Here is a 25,816-nt window from a genome sequence, read left to right as displayed (position 1 = left end):
CCAGGGCTGCGCTGGTGACCCCGGGGTAGCGGTCCCCCCTCCCCGGGCCCGCCTGTGTCTGTGGACCCGGGCGGGGCCGGCAGGATGAGGCCGAGCCCATGCGGGGCTCCTGACTGGAGACAGGCCCCGCCCAAACCCGGGCCGCGACACCTCCCCAGACGTCCCCAGCTCGGCCAGGGCACGAGGGGTGGGGCCAGAGCACGGCCATCGGGGGGCCCACCGCCTGGCACCTGCTCTGCGTGACTGGGGTGACCACCAGCACTTGAAGGGGACCCAGGGCAGCCCCCACAGTCCCCGTCCATCGCGCCCAGGCCTGGAGGCTCAGCTGGGAGGCCGTTCTGGAGGGTTCTGGGGTGGTGAGGGGCAGGTCCTCAGACACCCCGGGTTACCGAGCACTCTGTTCACAGTCCTACCACGGGCAGTTCTACCGGGATCACTGCCACGGCCTGGGCACCTACACGTGGCCGGACGGCTCCAGCTTCACGGGCACCTTTTACCTCAGCTCCCGGGAAGGTTATGGCATCGCGCGGCGGCCGGCGAGGCTCTTCCAGGTGAGGGCCGGCCGTGGGGCCCCGGGGACGGCAGCCTCGGCCCTGGGGGCTGGTTTCCACGGCGAGGAGTAGCTGCCTTCTTGCTGTGGGGGTCGCGGTGGAGGTAGTTGTCGTTGCGCTTGGGCTTGTGGTGGGGGTTGTGGGGGTTGTGGCTGCGCTTGCGGTGGCTGTTTTTGGCGGGGTGATAGTTGTGGTGGTGGCGGTGGTGGCGGGCGGTGACGACAGTCGCGGGGGCCCCTGGAAAGGAAAGGCGAGGAGCATGGACGTTGGTCCTCGGCCCGCCGAGAGCCGGGCGGGTGCTGGCGACGCGTTGCGCCTCCTTCGGGTGAAGCGATCAGCCCCCTGCGAAGGCTTCCCTTTGCGCCCCTGCGCCGGGCCGCCCTGCGCGCACCGGCTCCCTGGAGCGCGCTCTGGTCTCGCAGACGCGGATGTACCCCCACCTCACGTCCCTCCGGCGTGGTTGACGGTAAAATTCGCTCACTTTGACGGAGTTCCAAGAGTCTTGACAAGCGGAGAGCCGGGTAACTGCTGCTCGGACCAGTCCCCTCCCAGGTCGTTGCCCGCGCCCTCCCCGGTCCCTCCCCACCCCGCTCCCGGCCCTGCCCTTCTTGCCTATGGCTTTCCCTTTGCAAGAAATGCCATATTGGAGTCCCCGTCGTGGCTCCGCGAGTTAAGAACCCGACTAGGATCCATGAGGACGCGGGTTTGATCCCTGGCCTCGCTCAGCGGGTTGAGGATCCGGCGTTGCCGTGAGCTGTGGTGTAGGTCGCAGAGGCGGCTCAGATCCCGTGTTGCTGTGGCTCTGGCGTAGGCTGCCACTTCGACCCCTAGCCTGGGAACCTCCATATGCTGCAGGTGCGGCCCTAAAAAAAAAAAATGAAAAAAAAGAAATGCCATATTAATAAATCAGCCCATGTGTGGACCTTTGAGTCTGCTGTCTTTCACTTGGCAAAGTGCGTCTGAGATTCATCTGTGCACTGGTGTGTAAAGAGCTCCTTCTTTTTATTGCTGGGTGGTTTTCCATTGTGTGTGGGTGTGGGTGTGAGGGGGAGTATGTGTGTGGGGGTGTGCATGTGTGTGTGTGTGTGGGTATGTGGGCGTGTGGGTGTCTGTGGGTGTGGGAGTGTGGGGGGGGTGTGGGGTGTGGGCTGAGTGTGGGTGTGAGTGTGGGTCGGGGTGTGGGTGTCTATGGGTGTGTGTGTGAATGTGTGTGTCTCTGTGTGTGAGTGTGAGTTGAGTGTGTGTGTGTGTCTATGGGTGTGTCTCTGGGTGTGTGAGTGAGTGTGAGTGTGGGGTGTGGCTATGGGTGTGTGGGTCTGTGTGTGTGTGTGCGTGAGTGTGAGTGTGGGTGGGTGTGAGGGAGAGTGTGTGTGTGCATGTCTGTGTGTGTGTTGGGGTGTATGGGTGTGGGGGGGAGTGCATGTGTGTGCACACGTGTGTGTGTCTCTGTGGGTCTAAGTGAGTGCATGAGTGTGAGTGTGAGTGTAGGTGGGCGTGTGCCTGCAGATCCTCCTGAGTTGCTGGTTCTGCTCTTCGCAGTCCAGTCTCCGCCTCGCCCTCCAGCCCTTAACAACGGCTAGGCTGTCTTTTCATCACTGGAGTTTCCCCTTTTTCATAATTTCCTAGAAATCGGACCACACAGCGTATAACATGTGTTTGATTTCTTTGGTTCCGGGCACGGTTCTTTCCAGAGTCATACGTTTTTCGCGCGTTTCAAGAGCTTGTTTCTGTTTCACCCTGGGACAGTGTCCCATCATCTGGATATGATGCAGATTTGTGTTGATTCGCCGACAGCTGCTCCTCTGAGTTCTTTCAAGGTTTTGGTTGTGACAAACGTGATTCTTCTGAGAACGTTTGATTTTAAGTCTTTAGTGCACATATGTCTTTATTTTACAAGTGGGGGTCGCAGTCTTGTGTTTAGTGTGTGATAAACTTATGAGCAACTGCCAGATGGGTTTTTGTTTATTTGTTTGTTTGTTTTTTCCTTTCTCTGGCTGCACCTGTGGCATATGGAGGTTCCCAGGCTGGGGGGTCGAATTGGAGCTGTAGCTGCCCGTCAAACCGCAGCCACAGCAACTTGGGATCAGAGCTGCATCAGATCCTTAACCCACTGAGCGAGGCCAGGGATCAAACCCACATCCTTATGAATACGGGTCAGATTCATCACCTCTGAGCGACAGCAGGAGCTCCCAGATGGTTTTCCAAAGTAACTGTACCGTTTTCTGTTCTGACCGTCAAATATGAAAATGCCAATTGCTCCGTTTCCTTGTCAACACTTGGTATTGTCAGTTACAGAAATTTTGTTTGGCTGCACCTGTGGCACGTGGACGTTCCTGGGTTGTGGTTCGAATCTGAGCCCCAGCTGTGGCCCAAGCCACTGCAGTGACAGTGCCGGGTCCTTAACTCACTGTGCCACAGTGGGAACTCCAAAATACACGTTTTAAAAAAGGGACAAAGCGTCATCAGTTCACGCTGATGTCTCCAGTTGCAATTTAGGGCTGCAGAGTCTGCGCACCACAGCTGTCATGTGGTCCCCGCCTAGCGTTTCTCTTGGTTGCACCCCCTTGGTTTCCAACGTGACACGCTTTCCCGGCTGTTTTATTCCGTCGCACACACAAAACAGCCTCAGAGCCGCAGCCGAGCACCACCACCGTCGCGGTGACCACCGGAGCCCAGCTCCCTGGCCGCCTCTGCCCTGGGGCTCCTCCCACCAGGGGCGTGGCGTCCAATCGTGGCAACAGCTCCTCTCCCCACCGGCTCCCGGCCACGCTCGCTGGCGTGGTTGTGCCTTCTCATGGCCCGCATCCTCTTTACGACCTTGCTTCAGTTTCGTTTTGATCAAGCGCAAGTCCGGTATTTTCCCCAAGTCAGATCCAGCAGGCAGGGTCCACTCCCGGGCGTCTTTCCTCCTCAGAAAGCTCGCTCTGCTCTTCGCATCCGCAGCCTCCCTTGGCCCGTCCCCTGGTCCCAGAGGCCCAGCCCCAGCCCTGCCAGCAGCCCCCCAGTCGGACGCCGCCTTCCTCACCGAGGGGCCCACGTTTTTGCCCGTGAGCTTTGGGCCGCGTCCCTAGACGGGGTGGTTTGGGCCCAAAGGTACATGCGCACTGAGAACAGAACTTTGAGAGCTGGGGCCCCTTCTCTCTGGCGAGCTCGCCCTCCTTCATCAGACCCTCGAGGCTCCTGGGGTCATTGTTTGCATGTTTCAGCTTTGGCGACGCTGGGGTGACTTCTCTGACAGATCCCTGGAAGTGGGGTCCTGGTCGGGCGCGGGAGCTCCTCTGGGCACGACCTGGGGCATCACATTTCTCACCGCCCACCTCGCTGCCCGCGCCCCCTCCGCACTCTGCCCCCCAAGGCTTTCTCCTGGGCTTGCTCCTCCTCGGAGAGGTCCCCGAGCTCCCGGACGAACCTGCATGGCTGCCCCCACCGCGCCACTTTCGCAGACTCTGGTGGCGCTTCACGCCCTGTTGCCACCCACAGCTTCTTCCAGAAACACCCGCTGCCCGGGCCCAGGCCCTGGCGTGATGCAGTCGTCCTGCAGTGTTTTACTCTCTCCATTCATCTTTTTGCTTTTTAGGGCCTCCGCAGCATATGGAGGTTCCCAGGCTGGGGGTCAATCTGAGCTGTAACCACTGGCCTACGCCACAGCCACAGCCACACAGGATCCGAGCCGTGTCTGTGACCTACACCACAGCTCACAGCAACGCCGGGTCCTTAACCCACGGAGTGAGGCCAGGGATCGAACCCGCAACCTCACGATTCCTAGTCGGAGTCGTTTCCTCTGCGCCTCGATGGGAACTCCTACTCTTTCCATTCATTTTCAGCCGCCTGGTCTAGACTGGGAGCTTCTGGAGGGCGGGCTCATGTCCACAGCCCCCAGCACCCAGTCCCAGGCTCACCAGGGTGTGTTGAAGGGACAGAGAGCTGAGGACAGGGTGGGTGTGCCCGGCTCCCAGATGAGGGCCCCGCTCCTGGGTGCCCTGTGCATTCCCTCCGCATCAGGCCTCCCTGCCTTTGCCTGGGCAGCTTCCCTGCCCCCAAGGAGGGCCCTCCGGGCATCCTTCAGCTGCTGGGCAGGGAAGATGCGCCCCCCTGCCCCCTGCAAACTTGGGTCTCCGCTGAGGTCCTGTGGCCCGGTCCCCACGGTGTCAGGAGGCGAGGCTGCTCCCAGCTCTTCCCTGTCCTCACGCTGTCTGCCCAGCAGACACCACCCCACCCAGCAGAAGCGCCGGAAAGGCCCAGAGCGGCCGCTCTCTGCTGGCTGCTCAGCTGCCCCCCACTTCCTCCTCTTCCTGGCCTCACTCCTGCGGGGTCTGTCCCAGCTGGAGCTGCTGCCCCAGCGCGGTGGGGTGCCGGGGCTGTGCCCACGGTGGTGGTGGAGCAGGGGTTCCCTGAGAGGAGCCCGTACATGGCACCTGTGACAGGCTTCTCCGTGAGGCCCTCGGTAGTGGAGCCGCCCTCTCCCCGGGCCTGCGGCACCTTTTCCCCGCGGCGCGTCCATCCTGACACCTGTGCTCTGGTCCCGGCGCCGCGTCCATCCTCAGCCCAGGAAGCACTTGCTGACTGAGTGAACGCACTTCTTAGGAAGAGGTTTTCCTGGTTGACTTTAAGAAGGGTCGCGGCGTCCGGGGCCCCGGCTGCCTCACCCCTTTGGCTCGGGGCTGTTCTGCAGGGGCTGTACAAAGCGGACGAGCGGTTCGGGCCGGGCATCGAGACCTACCCCGACGGCAGCCAGGACGTGGGGCTGTGGTTCCGAGAGCACCTCATCAAGCTGTGCGTGGAGATCCCCAGCGGCTTCTCCCTCCGCGGCTACCCCGAGTTCTCGGGCTTTCTCACGCACACACCTGTCAGAATCAGCCTCTCGGACGAGGAGAAGATGGAGTGGGCCCCGCGGGAAGGGCAGGACCCGTTCTTCTACGACTACAAGCGGTTTCTGCTGGATGACAGCCTCACTCTGCCTCCGGAAATGTACCTCTACTCAACCGACCACAGCCACCTGCCCATGACCTCCTCCTTCCGCCAAGACCTGAACGCCCGCGTCTTTCTGAATGACGTCCCCCCGTTTGTGGAGGATGGCGAGCCCTGGTTTATCAAAAACGAGACCCCGCTGATGGTCAGAATCCAGAGGCAGGCTTACAAGTTCAGGTAACCAGGCCCATCTCCCCTCCTCACCCCGATGCCGAAGGCTGCCCTCTCCTGACAGGTGTGCTCTGGGGCCGGGCTTCCCGAAGGCCCCTGGAGCCTGGCCCTCGACTCTCGGTGCTTTGCCGGGCTCGCCTCCTCTGACCAGAGGAGGCAGCCCAGAGACGAAGGGAGGGGGAGCCTGAGCCCGGGGGTGGGAACTGAGTGCCAGGGGCTGAGTGTCGAGGGCTGTCGGGGAACCGGCCAGGATGGGGCTGGGCCTCTGGCTTACTCTGAAGATGGTCGGGAAAAGATGGGGTGTCTCCCTTGGTTTCCAAAGATCACCCCTTCTTCCCGCCCCCGCAGCCCTGGGAAAGTCCAGCAGCCACTTGAGGAAAGTAGATTTTTTTAAGTTAAAATTTTCAAGAATGTTTTAATCCCTTTCCTAAACTTTGTCCTCAGATATCTATAAACTATTTTAGGGTATATGTTTTGTGAGCACCACTGCCAACTGGTGTGTACATCTACCCACCCACCCACCCATCTATCCACCCATCTACCCACCCATCCATCCAGATGCCCACCCAACTACCCATCCACCCACCCGTCCATCCATCCACCCGTCCATCCACCCACCCGTCCATCCATCCATCTGTCCATCCATCCATCTGTCCATCCATCCACCCACCCATCATGCAAACATCAGCCGAGCCTATAATTGCTGATTGTTGGTAGAGAAGCCACTGGTAATCCACAGGTTCCTGACTGTGAAGGAGGCTGGGTGCCCGCAGGAGAGCCCGTGTGGTGCCTGGGCTGGGGGACTTGCACATTCTCTACTCAGATAGAAGCTTGAAGGAGCAGCGGTGGGATGTGGGTGCTTGGTGCCAAGAGCCCCACCCATGTGGGTGCCTGGCCTTCTTCACCCAGGCGCCTGCTGTGAGAACCCCTCCCCAAGCAGGCGGATGCCCCAGGGGTCTCTCGCAGCCGTTCTGGCTCAGGGAAGGCGCTTAGCCAGAGCATCTTCCACCGAGGGCGGCGTGTCCCGACTCGGCTGGGCGGGCGGCTGGCTGGTGGGCTCAGAGCCTGAGGAGTGGGCCCCGACGGGGGAGAGGGCGGAGTCAGGAGCGGGGCAGTGGGGGAGGGCCCGGCGCAGGTCTCCAGTGCGAGGCGCCCTGTGCTGCCAGGAACAAGAGGGCTCATGCCAGCTGGAACGTGGACACCATCCTGGAGGGGAAACGGAGCGGCTTCGCGCGCCGCGGGCCCAAGGAGCGGCTTTCCAAGGAGATGATCCTGCAGGCCCAGGAGGGGAATCACGACTGGATTTACGGGGTCCTGAAGGACAACCTTGTCAGCCCCGACGTGGCCGACGCCAGGGGCTACACGGTGCTGGCCGCGGCCGCTGTGAGCGCCCCCCCACCACCAGCAGGCTGCTTGCGATGGCTGCAGGGTGGCCTGAGGGCCCTGGGCCGTGGTGCCCTCTCCCAGGCGGGACGGCCCCCTCCCCTCTCCCCTGTGAAGCCCCCACGTGGGACGGACGTACAGGGTCAGGTGGGAGGGGAGGGGCGAGGGATTCCCCCGGGCCTGACCCGTTCTTCCCCAGGCCTGGCCGAGAGCGGGCGTCCCGTCTCTGCGGCGTTGCCCCCGTGGGGCCGTCCTCGCCAGGCTGGCCTCTTCCCCTCAGGTTCACTGTCACGTGGACATCGTCAACCTCCTGCTGGACAACGGGGCTGACGTGAACAAGCGCACGGACGAGGGGCTCACGGCCCTCAGCATGTGCTTCCTCCTCTACTACCCGACCGGGGCCTTCGAGCCCGGCGTTGCCGAGAGGACGGTGCCTGAGCCCCAGGTCAGCTCGCCGGCCCCGCGGCCCAGCTGGGTGTCTGCGCCACCCATCTGCCTGTACAGTCCCCTGTCCACCTGCCCCTGTCCCCACCCCATCCAGCTGTCCCCCAGGCAGCCATCCCCTGTCCACCTGCCCACGTCCCCTGTTCAGCTGCCCCCATCCCCCATCCCCTGTCCCCCGTCCCCCTTCCTCCTGTCCCCCGTCCCCCGTCCCCCTTCCCATCCACTTACCTCTTCCCAGCTGCCCACCAGCCCCCCGGCCGCCTCCTTGTGGGACCAGGTTCAGGTGGGGGGTGAATTGATGGTAAGGTGGGCTGGCAGATGGGGAGGCAGCAAACAGTGGTGAAGCTGGCACAGTGAGGTGTCCTGAGCTCGTTGCCACAAGGCCGAGGGACGTGTCCCTTACGGGCCACAGGCACAGCAGCTTGGGCTCAGGACAGGGGGCGCCGTGGGAGAGGGGAGAGCGCCCGGGGGCCCAGGTGCAGGGCCGAACCTTGCCTGCTGTGAGCCGCGCTCCCGAATGTCGTGAGCACTGCGGGTCACCTGCTCCGGCTGTTTTGGCCGAATGCCGGGTAATGGCACGGGCGGGGGGGGCACCGGTGCCCCGGGGGTGATTTATCTGAGCTGCTCTCTGCTTGGCGGCTGCGCCCTTCTCCATTCCCAGCCCCATGGCGGTGCAGCCTGGAGGCGAGTCTCACCCCAGGGCGGGCGGCTCTCAGGGTGCTGGGTGCACGTGGTGCCCACATATCCAGAGCACAGGTGGGGGCGGGCACCTGCAGGGGGATGTTCTCGCCCCTCGCAAGCAGCCGCGCGAGGCCAGCGGGCCCCAGACTGCCGTCCATCGTGAAGGCGCTCGGAGGGCGGGGACTGTTCCCTGATGGTGGTCGGGCCACCTGGGGGGTCTCTTTCTTGAGAAAAGGCTCTTTGCAGGCCCCACCCGCGGACCCCCAGCCAGGCAGAGCTCCTTGGATTACCGAGCCTCTGTTCCTGCTTCTCAAGTTCAAGTCCTTAGCTCCTGCCTTGTGGTCCTTGAAGCGTGACCACTGGCCTGGGTGGGAGCTTGGCGGCCGCAAGCCTGACCGTGTGGGGAGGAGGCCGCGAGCCTCCCCAGCCCCTGCTGCCCTGGGCGGGGGCCTTGTCTGCAGGAGGCTGGGGCAGGCTCCCGGGGTGGGCTCCCGTCCGGAGGCTCTGCCTGTGGTTCTGCCCGCGTCCGGGGGTGCAGCTACCAGGGCGTCTTCATTCCCCACCCGAGCCTCCTCCGAGGTGCACGGCGCTTCGGGCAGTGGTTGAAAAGGTGCTGTGGAAAGTCAGAGGTGGAGGGTTTGAAAACCAACACTGCTGTGTTTGTTCTGTTTTTATAGCAGCATTAATTTATGTCCAATTTGTGTGTCTACTCTGTTTTTCTTTGAAGTTGTGGACTTACAGTAATTTCAAGTTCAAGCGTGCTCTTAGGAGCAGAGGTGGGGGTCACTTGGGTCCTTGCGCCCTGGCTGTCTCCCTTTCAGTGGAAGCTTCTGGGGGCAGGAGCTGGTTTCCTCCCACAGCTTCTCCAAGCCTGGAAGGGTGCGGGGCACAGGGCGGGCTCAGCGGAGCCCGTGAATGAAGGAGCTGGGGAGCAGGTGGGGCGCACCCCCTTCCTGGGAGGGGCAAGAATAAGGTTGAGCATCTGGGGGACCCTGTACCTAGAAGCCTCCTCGTTGGATTGAAGTGACTTGAATACTGACGAAGGAGTCAGGGCCCCATAAAGCCTTTTAAATCTGTTTTTAAATCCTTAATAAAAATCCTTCCTTTACTTTTTAAAAACCTTTTTATTCTGAAAAATATTTCCCATGCACAACACAGTACAGTGAACGTCCACGGACCTGTCACCCAGATTAAATGGTACCAACCTGTGCTCCTACGCGCCCCCAACTGCCTGCCCCGAGCTGTACCTTGAGCCGTTTTAGTGTGAATGCAACAGCAGGTCACCTCAGCCACAACGATTTCCATGTGTCTCTACCAGCTAAAGACACATCCTTCTTTCTCTGTTCCTTGTTTACATTTGTAATTAAAACAATTTTTTTATGGTTGCACCCCTGGCATATGGAAGTTCCCTGACCAGGGATTGAATCCGAGCTGCAGCAACGCCTTTGACTCACTGCACCAGGCTGGGATTGAACCTGAGCCTCCACAGCCATCAGAGCCTCTGCAGTCAGATTCCTCACCCGCTTTGCCACAGCAGAAACTCCTGTTCTTTTATAGCATAGTCGCAAACACTATTATCCCACCTGCAAATTAAATATAATTTTCCCGACAACGCGTCCCGTGATGGCCCGTTTCCTTGGGTATTGCGTCTTTTGGGGATGGACTAACGTGAATGCACCCTCAGACCCCTGTGCAGGGTTGAGAAAGGTTGTGCGGGTCTGTCGACCTGGGATGGCCTCCCTCCCTTTCTCCCCGCGTCTCGTCCTTTATTTGTTGGAGAAGCCGAGCTGTCCCTGCCCTTGGGGTCACGCGGGGCAGCACACTCCTAAATGCCGCCCCGCTGTTCTCGTGGTTGGAGCCGTGTTGGAACACAGCACGCTCTTCGTGCGTCGCCAGGGCTGGTTCTGCACAGCGAAAGCGTTGTGGAGCCGTGACAGAGCCCCGGGGTCCAGGGAGCCTTAACTGTTTACCGCTGGGCTCCTTACAGAAAAAGTCCATCGCAGGTGGCAGGGCCCCAGCCCCAGCGTTTCTCAGTGGGTCTGGGGTGGGGCCCAAGAACCTGCTTTTCTGGTGCTGCTGCTGCTGGTCCAGGGGCTACATCTCGAGAACAGTGGCTGTGAACGGAGGTGGGGAGAGTGCCAGGTCTCAGAGGCGTGATGCTGGCATGTGTATGGTTTAAATGTTCCTAGGGGAGTTCCCGTCGTGGCGCAGTGGTTAACGAATCCGACTAGGAACCATGAGGTTGCGGGTTCGGTCCCTGCCCTTGCTCAGTGGGTTAAGGATCCGGCGTTGCCGTGAGCTGTGGTGTAGGTTGCAGACGCGGCTCGGATCCTGCGTTGCTGTGGCTCTGGCGTAGGCCAGTAGCTATAGCTCCGATTCGACCCCTAGCCTGGGAACCTCCATATGCCGCGGGAGCGGCCCAAGAAATAGCAAAAAGACAAAAAAAAAAAAAAAGTTCCTAGGAGCTGTGTTAGAACAAAGTAGAACCGCTGGAATTCGTTTTTATAGTGTATTTTGTTTAACTGGTGTAGCCAGAATCCACTGTTTTGGTGTGGAATCGGTACACCAGTCCTCGGGGGACCCCTTGCATTCATTTTCCGGTTCTCGCTTACGGGGATGCCGGCCCATCTGGCTTGTGCCCTGTGGTGGGGTCCTGGGGAGGCGCCTGGGCAAGTGCTTAGCTGTCCGTCCGGGTGCCCGAGGGCTGCTGAAGTCGTGGGCGCGGGGCCCTGCTAAAGCAGGCAGCGGGCTGGGTTGACGCTCTGATTTCATCTTTCTCCTGATGACATTTTTTGGGACTTTCCAAAGGAAACTTCAAAACCTGTAACAATTCCCAGCTGTTCCTCCTCCATCCCCGAGGCGGCTGAGGAGCCAGCGCGTCTGGAGGAGCTGGCACGGGCCCAAGGCGGCCAGGACCCAAAGCCAGAGGGCAGCCGGGCGTCTTGGGACAGGGACCCCAGGAGCAGCCCCCCAAGGTGGGGCTCCGCTTCCCTCAGGAGCAGCGCCAGCCACTCGGGGAATTCGCGGAGTGCGGGGCCGGGGCCCTTGGACCGGTGCTCCCTGTGCAGCTGCGAGACGGACTTGGAGTCCAGCGGGTGCGTGCGCAACTCCTGCGCTGAGCTGTCGCAGGACCTGCTGGAGCGGAGCGCCCAGAAGCACAGCCTGCTGAAGGCCCCCGCCGCCCTGGCCGCCACCCCCGCTGACGAGGGCACCGTGAGGAGGATGGCGCGGTCCATGGTCCAGTAGGTCCAGGGGCGGGGACGGGCCCAGGGCCGTTTTCAGGGGGACCGGTCAGCAGGGAGGGCCTTTCTAGACACCACGTGGGTTACCTTTGGCCCCTGGTCGGCAGGGACGTCCCGGCTGGCCCCTGTGCCCTCGCTCTGGGCGCCCGGGATGTCTGTGTGGCCCAGAAGGTGGCCTGGAGCAGCACTGCAGGGGCCGCTCACCCTTGCCCCCGCCCCCCATTCTCACACACACACACACACACACACACACACACACACACACGCCGACACTGGGAAGCTCTCGCTGAAGCAGCTTTTTCCCCAGGACTAAGTCCTGACGTCACAGAATCTCGGGGGGCCGGGGGGAGGGATGGGAGGCTCCCCTCCCAGTGCGGGGCTCTGATGCGGCCAAGTACACATATTTCATAAAACGTGTCATTTATGCGAATATGCGGGGGGTTGTCAGTGCTACCTCTTAACTGTCCCAGTATTTAGACGCACGTCTCGGGTTTCTTTGTGACCCAGTGACGTGCACGGGTGGAGCCCCACAAACAAAGCGCTTTGGTCCTTGGAGGGCCTCAGGGTGCGCAGGTCCTGAGGTGGGAAATCCGAGAACGTGGCTCTAGACCCGGCCTCCCCGCTGCCCCTTGCTTCTCCAGGCCGCGCCCCCCACCTTCTCCCTGTGCGCCCCCAGCCTTGGCCGTGTCCTCACCAGGGGCTGCGCTGCCTCTGGGCTCCTTGTCGGAGATGTGCTAGTGCAAGTGCGGTGTGTGGTGTGTGGTGTGTGTGTGTGTGTGTGTGTGTGTGGGGTTGTGTGTGCTCATGTATACGTGCGCCTGTGTGTTGCATATGTGTATGTGTTGCATGTGTGTATGTGTGTTGTGTGTATATGTGTGCCTGTCTGGTATGTTGTGTGTGTGTGTTATATGTGTATATGCTGTGTGTGTGTGTGCACGTGTATGTGCCTGTCTGGTGTGTGTGGCACAACCTCAGGCCCCGTGAGTACCAGCCACTCTACGTCATCCCCTCACAGCCAACCCAGGAGGAGGGCTGGTGCCCCCAACACCCCATCTGCAGGTGACCTCTGGTTGGCGGAGTGACCACCCAGGCCAAAGCCAGGTGGGGCCGCAGCTGCTCAGAGTGGGCTGCCCCGGCCCCAGGTCTTGGCGAGGTGGGACCCTGGGCTCTGGTGTCACGTGATGGGCACCCCTACCCACGCCCCCCCAGCAGGGGCGCCGTCCAGGCCGTTGGCCAGGGGCTCCCCGTGCCTGTCTGCCCGTGGTGACCGTCGTGCTCTCCTTCCAGACGCAGACGCAGGTGGCTGACCATCAGCCTCCTGCTGCGGCGCGGCGCCGACCCCAACCTGTGCCGCGTGCCCATGCAGGTGCTGCTCCTCGCGGTGAAGGCCGGGGACGTGGACGGCGTGAAGCTGCTGCTGGAGAGCGGGGCCCGGACCGACATCCAGTTCCCGCCGCAGGTCGGGCCGGGCCGAGGGGCCGGGGGGCGCGGGGCCGAGCGCTTGGCCGTGAGATTGACGTGCGGCAGCTGCCCTTCTCCTCTGGTTGGGGAAACGCTTGTCCAGACGATTTTCTGGGCCCCTTGTGTGTGGACGGGGTTCGCGCTGCAGAGGCTGCCGGCTCACCTTCCAGGCCCCTCGGCCCGGCCCTGTATCGCCTCCTTTTCTGGAGGGTGAGGACCCAGGAGGATGGCGTGAGAGCCCTTTAGGTTTGTGGCGGGACTCCGTCCGTCCTTGAAATGAAGGCTGCGACCTTGACCTGGGCGCAGACACCACTCACTCACTTGTTTACTCCTTCGCTCGTCCACCTCCCCTCCACCCATGGCTGATCACGAATCTATCCATCCATTCATTGCACGATGTTGGAGTGGGCGCCACGCCACGGGGGCGGGAGGACCCCCACCCTCCCCGTGCTCAGCGACCCCCGCCAGCGCCGGCCCCGAGCCCGAGCCAGCGTTGCCGGTGTCCTTCCAGCCTTCCTCCAGGGGTGCCTTCCTGTCTCCATGGGGTCTTGCTTTGAGGGTCGGGTTGGGAGGGGGTGGACCGATGGGTCCCCCACCTTGACGGCGGGCGTGCCGGCCCCTGTCCTGGCGGGGCCAGGCCCCGCTGACTGCCTCTGAGTAGCCGGGGCTGACTCAGAGACAGCCGTCCCTCAGCTGAGAGCCACAGGCCAGCATCGGGTGGAGACTGGACAGGCCCCGGTTGGGGCTGGAGTCGGGAGCTGTGTGGCCGTTGGCTCAGGGGTGTTTAAATGGGAGCCAGGCGGGGACCCTGGATCCAAGGGGAGGCTGGTCTGCCAGGGCCTGGGTTCCTGTCTGTTGCCGGGACGGCAGCATCTTCAGGATCAGTGCCGGCGTGTGTGGCTGGTGGTGTTCGTGGCCCGTGGGGGGCGGCCTCCTGTCCTGCGTGTCTCGGGCCTGATGAGAATGTGGTGCCAGGGGACCCTCTGGCAGGCGTGTTTCACCCTGGACGGCCCCCGGCCTCGTGCACGCAGAACCCACCCGCAGGCTGTGGGGTGTTGCTGGCTTGGGAGCCACCGCCGCACCCTCACCCCGCCTGCGTTTCCTCTACAGCTGGGGGCCCTGACCCCCCTCCACCTCGCGGCCGCCCTTCCTGGGGACGAGGGCATCAAGATCACAGAGCTGCTGCTCCATGCCATCACCGACGTGGACGCCCGGGCGGCCGACCAGGACGACGTGTACAAGCCGGGCAAGGTGCGTGTCTGCCACGCGGTGGGGGGGCGCGGTCCCTCTGCGCACAGCCGGAGGGTTCGCTCTGCCTTCACATGGCCCCGTGAGGGTGGCTAATGCTCCGTGTGGCCTGAGCCGCCCGGCATGGGTCACTGCTGCGGTCGCTGTGCGAGCCGGGCCCCTCTTTGGGAGGAGATGAGGCCGGGGGTCTGGGCACCGAATGAGGAGGCTCAGCACCCAGGCCTGTTTTGGTGCCAGAGAGGCACGGATAACTGGTGATGGCAGTGAGAACCTGCTTATTCAGGTGGCTTGGCAGAGCTCCGGGGTCCCCGCCTCCCCAAGAGGCTCCTCTGGCCGGAGGCATCTCCCCTGGGGTGGTCCCTCTGGTGCGGTCTCACCACCCCACCTCCCAGCTGACCTGTCCCCGTCCCCGTCCCCTTGGCGGTCAGCTTGGGCCCTGAGGCTCTCTGTTCTGGGTTCTGGAAGTGCCGGGAGGGGTAGTCAGGATGTGTGATCCACTCGCGGCCCGTGGTGGCGAGGTGCCTGGCTCTGGAGCAGCGGCAGCTTCCTTGTCCCCCGCGAGCCCATCTTGAACCACCCCTGACCTCAGGGAGCACTGAGTTCCTGCTGAGATGGCTCAGGGGCCCCAGTGCTCCCTGCTGCCCTCGCCCACGCGTGACATGGGGGAGGGGGCGGACCCTGCCGTGGGGGCAGGGAAGATGTGCCTGGCATAGGATGGGCGAATGTCCTGGGGCTGGAGGGGGGGGGGGCGGCGCTGCAGAAGGCCCTGCAGCGGGCGGGGCGCTTGCAGCCTAGTGGAGCTGGGACACAGCCTTTCCAGCACAAGGCCAGGCCCCCTCCGCCATGCAGCCTTCCCGGCCTTCCTCCTCCAGCACCAGCCCTTCAAGGGCTGCAGCTTCTTCCTCAAGCCGGCGGAGCCTCATGCAGCCCCCAGCACATGTGGGTGTGTGTGGGGGAGGCAGAACCACTCTGACTCTGCGGGTGCCGGGGTGGCTCACGGCACGCGGAGGCCAGGTTTTGGCACTTGGGAGGGTTTCTCGGGGCTGCTGCTTCAGACCTGCAGGCTGGGGAGGAAGATGCCCCCCACACCCTGCTGCTCCTGGGAGCATGGGCATGTGAGCTGGTCCCTGCAGGGCCTCAGGGACCCCTTTGATGCCACTGTCTGCCCACAGCCGGACCTGCTGCCCTCGAGCCTGAAGCTCAGCAGCGAAGCAGGCCCGCCCAGCACCTACTACAGTGGCTGTGCGTCTGTCCCCGACGAGGGTGGCAGGACGGCGCTGCACGTGGCCTGCGAGCGGGAGGACAACCACAGGGTGAGCCGGCCTCCCTGGGTGGGCGGGCCGTGTGCGCAGGGGTCTGAGCCCCTCAGGTGCATCCACATCCGTGCCGGACACGAGCGTGCGCGTGGTGTGTGCGCGTGCAGGTGTGTGTGCAAGCGCGCCTGTGTGGGTTTGTAGGTCAGCGTGTGTGCGTGTTGTACGTGCGTGGGGGTTGGGCAGCCCCGGTGGGGATGGGCCAGATCGCGGGTGCCGTGGCTCAGCGGGCGGACCTTGGCGAGTCGGCCCTTCCCCCCACTTCCCCAAGGGTCCTGGCAGGGTCCTGAAACTGCCGGCCGTCCTCCCTGGGGGCTTCAGGATCAATGGCTTGGGTCCCGTCCGCAGTGAAACGTACACAGTTTAGAGTAGAAACTGTCGTTAACCTCTGTGCATAAGTGTTATTTCAGAACACGCCTCAGCACACATGTCCACACACGCCTGTTCACACACCGATGTGGGGCCTGGGTCGTCCGGGGAGGTCACTTCCTCCCTGCGGGACCTGGCCTGTGCCGCCGGGCCCGGGCCCCGGCCCCACCAGGTCTCTCGGGGTCCGGGAGCCCCTCTGGCAGAGCCCTGGGCCGGCCCTCTGGCTCGGCAGCTGCTGCCTCCCGCCTGCCCTGGGCATTGGTTCCAGCGAGGCGAGTGGGGGAACCCCTCAGAGGACCCTGATGGGCACGAGGGGCCTTGGGGAGCCACGCCTCCGCTGAGTGGTGGGGTGGCCGGGCCAGCCATCCAGGAAGCGCTGAGCACACGGGAACTCACGCTGAGCCTCAGTGTGCCCACCTGTAGAATGAACGTCACAGTGACCTGGCGGGGCTGTGGCGAGAGGGCGGTGCCCCTGCCCCGGGTGGAGGCTTCCTGTGCTGCTGACGGGAACGGGCGGACGTGCGTGAGGGTGGCGCCCGGGCAGCGCTGGGAGGGCCTCCCTGCTACAGGACAGCCCCGTCTTGTCACCGCGTCCTTCAGGGGTCACCACCCCGCCAGAGGGTGCTGGGAGCCCACGCTGGGGCTGGGGACCGCGAGGCTGGGCTGGAGACAGCACCTCTCGCTCACACACCCGAGTCCTTTGTGCTGCTCTCGAGCTGGGAAAGTCGTGGAGAGGCAAAGTTTCGTTAGGTCAAGGACAGACCACCCTGTAAAGCCCAGCGCTGAGGGTGGGGCTGCCACAGTCAGACGGAGAGGAGGAAGAGGGCCCCAGGAGCGCCTCAGACACCTGTGGGCACCTCCAGAGGCTGGGGGGTCTCGGGGGGCGCCCCAGTCAGCCCGCAGGGTCTGCATGCCCGTCGGGGGAGCCGGTTCAGCAGGGGGTTCCTCGAGGTGGGGGGAGAGGAAGCCCCAGGGAGCGGGGAGGGGAAAGCTGAGGGGTCTGGGGGGCGGGGGTGTGCAGAAGGCGCTTCTCCCAGCCGAGCCGGCTCCCTTCACCCTTTGTGACCCGGGCCGATGCTGAGCCCCGGCGCCCCTGGCCACACCTGCTCGGTGCCCACCCGTCACGCCTGTTGCCTGGTCCTGACTGTCCTCTTTCCTTTGAATCAGTTTACACATCACGCGTCTCTGTTTGCCGCCAGAAACGACGAATGTTTAGAAAACATCTCAGCTTGAGGATCCCCCCCCCCCCCCGTGCCCCCCGCCCATCGGTTCATCTGTCCAAGGTTGAGAGCACTGTGGCCGGGCAAGGGCTGCTGGAGGAGAGAGTGGTTGAGTGACTCAACGACCTGGCCTTCGAGTTGACACCAGGAATTCCTGGAGTGGGAGGCGCCTCCAACCCCTCGTCCTTCTGCCTTTCTCCCCACCCAGTGTGCCAGGGACATAGTCCGGCTCCTCCTGTCGCACAGGGCGAATCCCAACACCCTGTGGAGTGGCCACTCCCCACTCTCCCTGTCCATCGCCAGCGGCAACGACCTGGTAAGTGACTTCTGCACCCCTGATGGTGTACCTGCCGCTGCCACCCCAAGCAGTCACGGGGATTTGCCGTGGCTGGTGGTGGCCTGAAGACAGCACCTCGTAATGGGCATGGAAGGTTCCCTCCCACGTGGACGGAGCTCCCCAGAGAGAGAAGGGTGTCGGAAGGAGGTGAACAGCGAGGGGGTGGGCCGGGGGGGGCTCCCTCCCAGGGCTTGGAGGACAACCCCTGCCTGTCCCTGATCTCCTGTCCGCCAGCACTTCTCACCTCCTGCTGCCGCCAAGGAATTCATTTGTCCACCATCCACCTGTCCCTCCACCACCTAGCCAGTCACCCAGCCACCTGCCCTCATATCCATCCACCCACCCGCCCATCCATCCACCCACCCGCCCATCCATCCACCCACCCGTCCACTCACCGCCCATCCGTCCACCCATCCGTCCACTCACTGCCCATCCGTACACACGCCCGCCCACATCCGTCTGTCTGTCCCTCCACCCATCCATTCTTCGCTCATCATCCATCCTCCCTTGTCCACCTGTCTATACCTCATCCGCCCAGTCGCCCTTCCACTGTTATTTTTTGAGCATCTACTACGGGCTAGGCGGGCACCGTTCTAGGCATCAGGTGTCACATAAAAGCCTCAAGGACCCTACATTCCATCTGGGGAGACACTGTGATCCAGTGTGTGGCACAATTTCAGGCATGATGAGAGTTAGGAAGAAAGTGGAGGATGGGGGGTGGAGAAGGATGTGGGGGGCGCCTTAGCAGGGGGAGCCCAGGAGGGCTTCTCTTGTGAGGTGACATTTCAGCCCAGGCCCGCAGGAGCTGAGGCACTGTGGACGTGGGGTGGGGCAGCCGTGCTCCCTCTGCATGCACCCGCTCTTCACTCTTGCACTGAGTCATTCGCTCCAGAAGTCATATGGCACCTGCTCTGTGCCTGGTCCTTGTGCCCAGCAGCAAGCAGGGAGAGTGTCGTTCTGAGGGGCAGAAGCTCTGGAAGAGCCCTGCTTTGGTGTGTCTGGGGTCCCCTGCAGATGCCCTTACTCCTGGCTTCCTAGGTGGCACCTGGGAACAAGTGAGCTCCATACTCTGCATGTGGCCAGGTGACTCCGAGGCAGGATTCAGCTGTGCCTCTGGGCTGGAGAGCAAGACGGGCCAGGGCCTCTTGGGAGGAGCTGGGCGGTGTTCCGAGACAGCGCTGGGTCGGGTCACCTGGGTGGAACGGCAGCCCCTTGCCAAGGCAGCGCCATGTGCCCCCCGCACTGGGCAGCAGTGGTTCCTGTGGGCAGGATGCCTGGAAAGGGCCCAGTGTGGCCCCCTCTGTGCTCAGTCCGGCTGTGGCCTTGCTCCGGGTGCTTCCGCCACACATTCGGGGAGGGGACCTGGCGGGCGCTGACAAGCCTGTCTGTGTCCAGATTGTGAAGGAGCTTCTGTCCTATGGAGCTGACCCCAACTTACTCCTGACCAAAGGCCTGGGCAGTGCCCTGTGTGTGGCCTGCGACCTCACCTACGAGAGCCGGAGGAGCATGGACAGCAAGCTGGCCCTGGTGAGCCTGTGGGGGAGCCCTGGGAGGGGGGCTGCTGGGGGAGGGGGAGTGGTGGAGGAGGGACGGTGGGGGGACGGTGCACACCCGGGCGCTGCTCACTGCAGGTGGGCTCAGGGGTGCGGAGAGGCCCGTGTAGACCCCAGGCAGCGATCTCCAGCCTCCTGCCTCCCCAGCTGCTCCGTCTCCTGAGAGCGCCTGCCTGCGTCTCCTCTCTCCTCACTACCCCCCCCCACCCCCCGCCCCAGGCTGCAGGTTCTCCTCGGGGCAGCTCAGCTCCGGGCGGGTGCCCCCGGCCCTCCCCCGGGCAGCCCCTCCCTGCCACAGTGTGGCCCTGGGGGCCTCCTCACTGCCCTTGTCCCGCCTTGCCGTGCACCGTGGTCCCCAGCCAGCCGGGGGCACTTGAGCCCCGTGGGAAGAGAGAGAGGGCAGAGGGTGACCTGCTGTCGGTTTCCAGGCGGCCCTGACCTCACGGGAGGATGGGCCACAAGTGCTGTGGAGAGACTCGCTTTGAGCACCTGCGCCTCGGGGGTGAGATCATGGCCACGCACTTGGGGACCGGCCTGGGGCCTCCGAGCTGGCCTGGCGCTCAGCTGGGTGCTCGCGGACAAAGCGGAGGGGCCTGGGCCTGAGCGGTGCCCGCGGGGAACAGAGGCTGTGACCCTGGCTCAGCCACAGATGCTGAGGCGGTGCCTCTGACAGCGAGGCTTGATCACACGCCTGTTCATCCAGATTCTAGTACGAATGCATTAAAATCACAGGATCCCGAATCGGATTTTCATAAGCCGAGGAGGGGAGGCGGCCTGGAGTGGGTCAGGGCAGCCCCTCCCCCAGGGCACTGGGCAGCTGGCTCCCACTTTGCCTGCCCACATCTGGCGCAGCGTCGCCGTCGCCGTGAGGAATCTGCGTACAAACCCACTGGTGCTCCTGCCGCCCAGTGAGCTGGGCCTGGTCAGCACACCCTGGCCGCCGAGGTCTGGTTCCATGCCCGCAACGCGTTGCCCACGTGTCCCCCAGAATCCAGGGTTCCTGTGTTTGTCAGGAGTGATGAGAGGGGTGGGCCCCACTAGGGAGTCCTGGTGCCCCCGGAACCACGTCCCGCCCGCCACTGCTCAGCAAGCGGGCTGCGCGCAGTGCGGGGGGCGTCCCTCAGAGGCAGCCTGGCTCCCAGCTCTTCTGTCGGCCGGTCCTGTGCTTGGGGTGGAATTTCTGGCTGAAACCATAAAACCCAAGAGCCGCTCTGCCGACCTGCTCCTCCCTGTCGGGCCTGGGTGGGAGGCGACAGAGGCTGGGAGGCCTTACTATGAAAGGAATCGGCCAGCCCTGAGCACAGAACCTTGCTACGGTGTGTGCCAGGCTCAGGCACACCCACACGTCTGTGCACACTCGCACGCCACGTAACATACGCACGCACCTTGGCTCCCTGGGCTGCGCTCTGCAGCCGCGCTCGCAGGCACAGGGATCCACGGTCCCGCGGCGCACCCTGGGTGCTGGGGGACGGCGAACAGACAGGCCTGGGCGTGCCCTCGTGTCGCTTACAGTCTAGCAGGAGCGGGACCAGCCTCCGGCGGGTGGGAATCCACGTGCCCTGGGTGGGTCGGGGAGGGCAGCCGTGGAGCTGCCCGGCTCCCAGCCCGGCTTTGCCGTGAGGGCCATGCAGGGACCGTGAGGGCAGCATGTCTGTCCTGTTTGCTGGTTGACGCTGCACACACCTGGGAGGGTGGCTCTCTGGGTCACGCAGGTGACAAGAGCCCATCTCTGCTCTCCTGGTGGGGTGATGGGTCCCCCGGTGTCTGGGGCATCTGCGGGCATTTGACTCTGTTCTCCACAGATCGACCGGCTCATTAGTCACGGGGCCGACATCCTGAACCCCGTGACCCTCACGCAGGGGGACAAGGTGGCGGTGGGCACTGCTGTCGACTACGGCTATTTCAGATTCTACCAGGTGCGGTTTGAGTCTCCCGCCGGTGATGGGGTGGGCGGATGTTGAGCATCTCTCGGGCAGGGCTGGTCCACGCCGCAGACCAACGCCAGCCCCTGGCCTTCCTGAGCCTGTGCTGCCAGTGTGGCTGCCTGTGCGCCAGCTTTTTGAGTGTCATCCCAGTTTGTCGTCACAATTCCCACCATGAGCGGAGTGTACTCCCCACGCAGAGTCGGTGGCAGGCCAGGGCCGGGGCCTGCCTCTGAGGGGTGACTCGGCGCTGGGTTGCAGGACCGGAAGATCGCCCACTCCCCCTTCCACACGCTGATGCCGGCAGAGCGGGAGATGTTTCTGGCCCGGAAGAAGCTGCTGGAATACATGGGCGTCCAGCTGCGGCGAGCAGTCTTTGCCAAGGAGTGCCAGTGGGATCAAAAGGTGCTGACCCTGAGCAAGCGAGGTGGGTGCCGCAGGTGCCAGGTGGCCGGCAGGGCACAGGTGGCACGCGGCTCTAAGGCAGCTCGAGCCCCGGGGGTCCTTGCTTGGCCCAGTTCCATGTAAGGAGAGCACGGGTGCCTCCTGCCAGCGGCTGGGTCTCCTGAGGCTGTGAGGGGTGGGCTGCTCACACCTTCCCTGCTGCTGCCCAGGCCCTGTTGGGCCAGCGTCCACTGCCCCGTAGGTTCTGCCCTCCGAGCACACTGGGCGGGAGGCCTCAGGCTGGAAGAGCAGCTGGAGGCCCCAAGTGGGAGTGCTTCCTGGAGCACAGTGTGTCCAGCGCCTGGCGCACCTGTCCCAGGCGGCATCGCCCACGGCCTGCCCTGCTGTCCCGGGTGGGGGCCGTGACACCAAAGGACGGGCGAGGTGCCTGCCCTGGGGGAGGAGGGGCCCTGCTCTGCAGTGTGCTTGGTGAGCTGCGTCCCAGGGGCTGTGGTGCGGCCTGGTCTGGGGGGTATAAAAGAAAGTTACACTCGGGTATTTATAGCAGCACCATTCGCAAAAGCCAAAGAAGGGAAACAACGCGGGTCGTGGTGAACGGATAAGCCAGTGCCCGTGTCTCGTCACGCAGTGGAATCGTCGTCACCCATGAAAAGGACAGTGGTGCTGACACGGCCACCACGGGATGAACCTTGAAAACATTACCCTGACAATCCAGCCCCCAGGGACCCCATGCTCTGAGGTTCTATTCCTGTGAAATGTCCAGACAGGAAAATACATGGGGACAAAGCAGCTTAGTGTCGCTCCCGGCCGGGGGTAGGGCGCCGGGCGAGACGCTGTGGGCGCTGGGCTCCGCTTCGGGGGGACGGGGAGGCTCTCGCATTGGCTGTGAGGAGGGTCACGCACGCGAATGCGCCGAAGGCCGCGGGGCTGTACGCTTTTCTTTTCTTTTGCTTCTTAGGGCCACACCCGTGGCACACGGAGGGTCCCAGGCTAGGGGTCGAATTGAGCTCAGCTCCCAGCCACACTAGAGCCACGGCAATGCGGGATCTGAGCCGAGTCTGCGACCTACACCACAGCTCAGGGCAACACTGGATCCTTTTTTGCTGTTGTTGCTGAGAAGAGCTTATTTGAGGCTTGCATATGTCCGTTCGCCGTAGAGTTTTAAAGGTAAATATTCACCTTTTTTTATTACTCAATGAATTTATCACATTTGTGGTTGTACAAAGATCATCACAATCCAATTTCATAGGATTTCCAACCCCTACGCCCAGCGCATCCCCCTACCCCCTGAACTGTCTCGTTTGGAAACCGTAAGTTTTTCAAAGTCTGTGAGTCAGTATCTGTTCTGCAAAGAAGTTCCGTCTGTCCTTTTTTTCAGGTTCCACATGTCAGTGGAAGCATTTGATGTTGGTGTCTCACTGTCTGACTGACTTCACTCAGCATGATAGTTTCTAGGTCCACCCATGTTGCTAAAAATGCCGGTATTTTGTTCCTTTTAATGGCTGAGTCATATTCCATTGTGTATGTACCCCCTCTTCTGGATCCACTCCTCTGTCGATGGACATTCAGGTTGTTTCTATGTCTTGGCCATTGAAAATAGTGCTTCAGTGAACATGGGAGTACCTGTGTCTTTGCGAGTCGTGGTTTTCTCTGGATAGATGCCCAGGAGTGGGATTGTTAAATCAAATGGTCGTTCTATGTTTAGTTTTCTGAGGCATCTCCATACTGCTTTCCACAGTGGTTGCACCAGTTTACAATCCCACCAACAGTGTCATAAGGTTCCTTTTTCTCCACAGCCTCTCCAGAACTTCTTGTTTGTAGACTTTTGGATGATGGCCATTCTGGCGGGTGTAAGGGGGAACCTCATCGTGGTTTTGATTTGCGTTTCTCTGGTAATGAGTGATGCTGAACATCTTTTCATGTGGTTCCTGGCCACCCGTATGTCTTCTCTGGAGAAGTGTCTGTTTAGATCTTCTGCCCATTTTGTGATGGGATTGTTTGTTTTTTTGGTATGGAGCTGCAGAAGGTGTTTATAAATTTTGGAGATTAATCCCTTGTCAGTCGATTCATTTGCAAAGATTTTCTCCCATTCTGTGGGTTGTCTTTCCGTTTTGTTGAGGGTTTCCTTTGCTGTGCTGCAGAAACTCTGAAGTTTGATTAGGTCCCATTTGTTAATTTTTGTTTTTACTGTCATTACTCTAAGAGGTGGATCTGAGAAGATGTTGCTGTCGTTTATGTCAGAGAGTGTTTGGCCTATGTTTTTTCCTCTAAGAGTTTCATAGGGTCAGGTCTTATATCTAGGTCTTTAATCCATTTGGAGTTTATTTTTGTGTATGGTGTTGGGGAGTGTTCTAATTTCGTTCTTTTCCACGTGGCTGTCCAGTGTTCCCAGCATGACTTATTGAACAGGCTGTCTTTTCTCCATTGTATATTCTTGCCTCCTTTGTCAGGGATTAGTTGGCTGTAGGTGCATGGGTTTAATTCTGGGCTTTCTATCCTGTTTCACTGATCTATACTTCTGTCTTTGTGCCAGTACCATATGGTTTTGATGACTGTAGCTTTGTGGTATAGTCTCAAGTCCAGGAACCTGATTCCTCCAGCTCCATTTTTCTTTTTCAGGATATCTTTGGCCATTCTGGATCTTTTGTGCTTCCAAAAAACTTTAAAATCTTTTGTTTGAGTTATGTGAAAAATGTCCTTGGTAATTTGATAGGGATTGCATTGAATCTGTAGACTGCCTTGGGTGGTATAGTCATTTTGATAATATTGACTCTTCCATCCAAGAGCATGGTATGTCTTTCCATCTATTTGTGTCATCTTTGATTTCTTTCATCAGTGTCTTACAGTTTTCAGAGTGCAGGTCTTTTGTCTCTTTAGGTAGGCTTACTCCTAGGTATTTTATTCTTTTGGATGCAATGGTGAATGGGATTGCTTCCCTAATGTCTCTTTCTGATCTTTCATTGTTAGCGTATAGAAATGCCGTCAATTTCTGTGTATTAATTTTGTATCCTGCGACTTTGCCAAATTCATGGGTGAGCTCCAACCGTTTTCCGGTAGAGTCTTGAGGATTCTCTAGGTATAGTGTCATGTCATCTGCAAATAGTGATAGCTTTCTGTCTTCCTTTCCAATTTGGATTCCTTTGATCTCTTTTACTTCTCTGATTGCCGTGGCTAGGACTTCCAGAACTATGTTGAAGAGTAGTGGCGAGAGCAGACATCCTTGTCTTGTTCCTGATCTCAGCGGGAATTCTTTCAGCTTTTCGCCATTGAGAATGATGTTCGCTGTGGGATTGTCATATATGGCCTTTATCATGTTGAGGTGGGTTCCCTCTATGCCCACTTTCTGGAGGGTTTTTATCAGAAATGGGTGCTGGATTTTGTCAAAGGCTTTTTCCGCGTCTATTGAGAGAATCATATGGTTTTTATTCTTCTGTTTGTTAATGTGGTGTATCACACTGATGGATTTGTGGATATTGAAGAACCCTTGCATCCCTGGGATAAATCCCACTTGATCATGATGTACAGTCCTTTTAGTGTACTGTTGGTTTGCTAGTATTTTGTTGAGGATTTTTGCATCTATGCTCGTCAGTGAAATCGGCCTGTAGTTTTCTTTGTTTGTGGTATCTTTGTCTGGTTTTGGTATCAGGGTGACGGTAGCCTCATAGAATGAGTTTGGGAGTACCCCTTCCTCTGCAATTTTTTGGAATAGCTTCAGAAGGATAGGTATTAGCTCTTCTCTAAATGTTTGATAGAATTTGCCTGTGAAGCCATCTGGTCCTGGACTTTTGTTTGTTGGAAGTTTTTTTTTTGTTTTTTTTTTTTAATCACAGTTTCAATTTCAGTTCTTGTGATTGGTCTGTTCATTTTTTCTATTTCATCTTGGTTTAGTCTTGGAAGATTATACCTTTCTAAGAATTTGTCCATTTCTTCCAGGTTTTCCATTTCATTTATGTAGTTGCATATAGTAGTCTCTTATGATCCTTTGTATTTCTGTGATGTCCGTTGTTACTTCTCCTTTTTCATTTCTAATTTTATTGATTTGAGTCCTCTCTCTTTTTTGCTTGATAAGTCTGGCTAGGGGTTTATCAATTTTGTTGATCTTTTCAAAGAACCAGCTTTTCGTTTCATTGATCTTTTCTCCGGTTTTCTTTGTTTCTATTTCGTAGATTTCTGCTCTGATCTTTATGATTTCTTTCCTTGCACTAACTTTAGCTGCTTTAGATGTAAAGTTTGCTTGTTTATTGCTTGTTTATTGCTTTAGCTGCTTTAGATGTAAAGTTTGCTTGTTTATTGCTTGCTCTCTAGCTGCTTTAGATGTAAAGTTTGCTTGTTTATTTGAACTTTTTCTTGTTTCCTGAGGTGGGCTTATTGCTATAAACTTTCCTCTTAGACCAGCTTTTGCTGCATCCCAGAGGTTTTGGAGTGTCTTATCTTTGTTGTCATTTGCTTCTAGATATTTTTTAATTTCCTCTTTGATTTCTTCGGTGATCCATTGATCCATTGGTTGTTTAGTAGCATGTTGTTGAGTCTCCACGTGTTTGTGTTTTT

The 25,816-nt window shown here is 60.2% G+C and overlaps 1 protein-coding gene across 5 annotated transcripts in view; it reads left to right on the top strand.

The window, feature by feature from the left end:
* The window catches only part of ANKMY1 (ankyrin repeat and MYND domain containing 1), a 48,011-nt gene that overhangs the window by 4,519 nt on the left and 17,676 nt on the right, over positions 1–25,816 (top strand). For 4 of the 5 annotated variants that reach the window (XR_007134122.1, XM_047773954.1, XM_047773952.1 and 1 more), the window contains 12 exons: positions 408–551; positions 5,224–5,696; positions 6,857–7,073; positions 7,354–7,518; positions 11,007–11,440; positions 12,728–12,899; positions 14,012–14,152; positions 15,322–15,462; positions 17,260–17,367; positions 18,784–18,915; positions 20,744–20,857; positions 21,125–21,290. Coding sequence is in view for 3 of the 5 variants with exons in the window: in XM_047773954.1 (XP_047629910.1) it covers positions 408–551; positions 5,224–5,696; positions 6,857–7,073; positions 7,354–7,518; positions 11,007–11,440; positions 12,728–12,899; positions 14,012–14,152; positions 15,322–15,462; positions 17,260–17,367; positions 18,784–18,915; positions 20,744–20,857; positions 21,125–21,290 (2,407 nt within the window). In the remaining 2 variants the exon portion in view is untranslated. Of the gene's footprint in view, positions 1–407; positions 552–5,223; positions 5,697–6,856; positions 7,074–7,353; positions 7,519–11,006; positions 11,441–12,727; positions 12,900–14,011; positions 14,153–15,321; positions 15,463–17,259; positions 17,368–18,783; positions 18,916–20,743; positions 20,858–21,124; positions 21,291–21,812; positions 22,436–25,816 lie in introns of all 5 variants that reach the window. The other variant, XR_007134123.1, reaches the window with a different exon arrangement.

The sequence above is a fragment of the Phacochoerus africanus genome, chromosome 3 (assembly GCF_016906955.1).
Source record: "Phacochoerus africanus isolate WHEZ1 chromosome 3, ROS_Pafr_v1, whole genome shotgun sequence".
NCBI lineage: Eukaryota > Metazoa > Chordata > Mammalia > Artiodactyla > Suidae > Phacochoerus > Phacochoerus africanus.
This window is presented reverse-complemented; position numbering and strand designations above follow the sequence as displayed.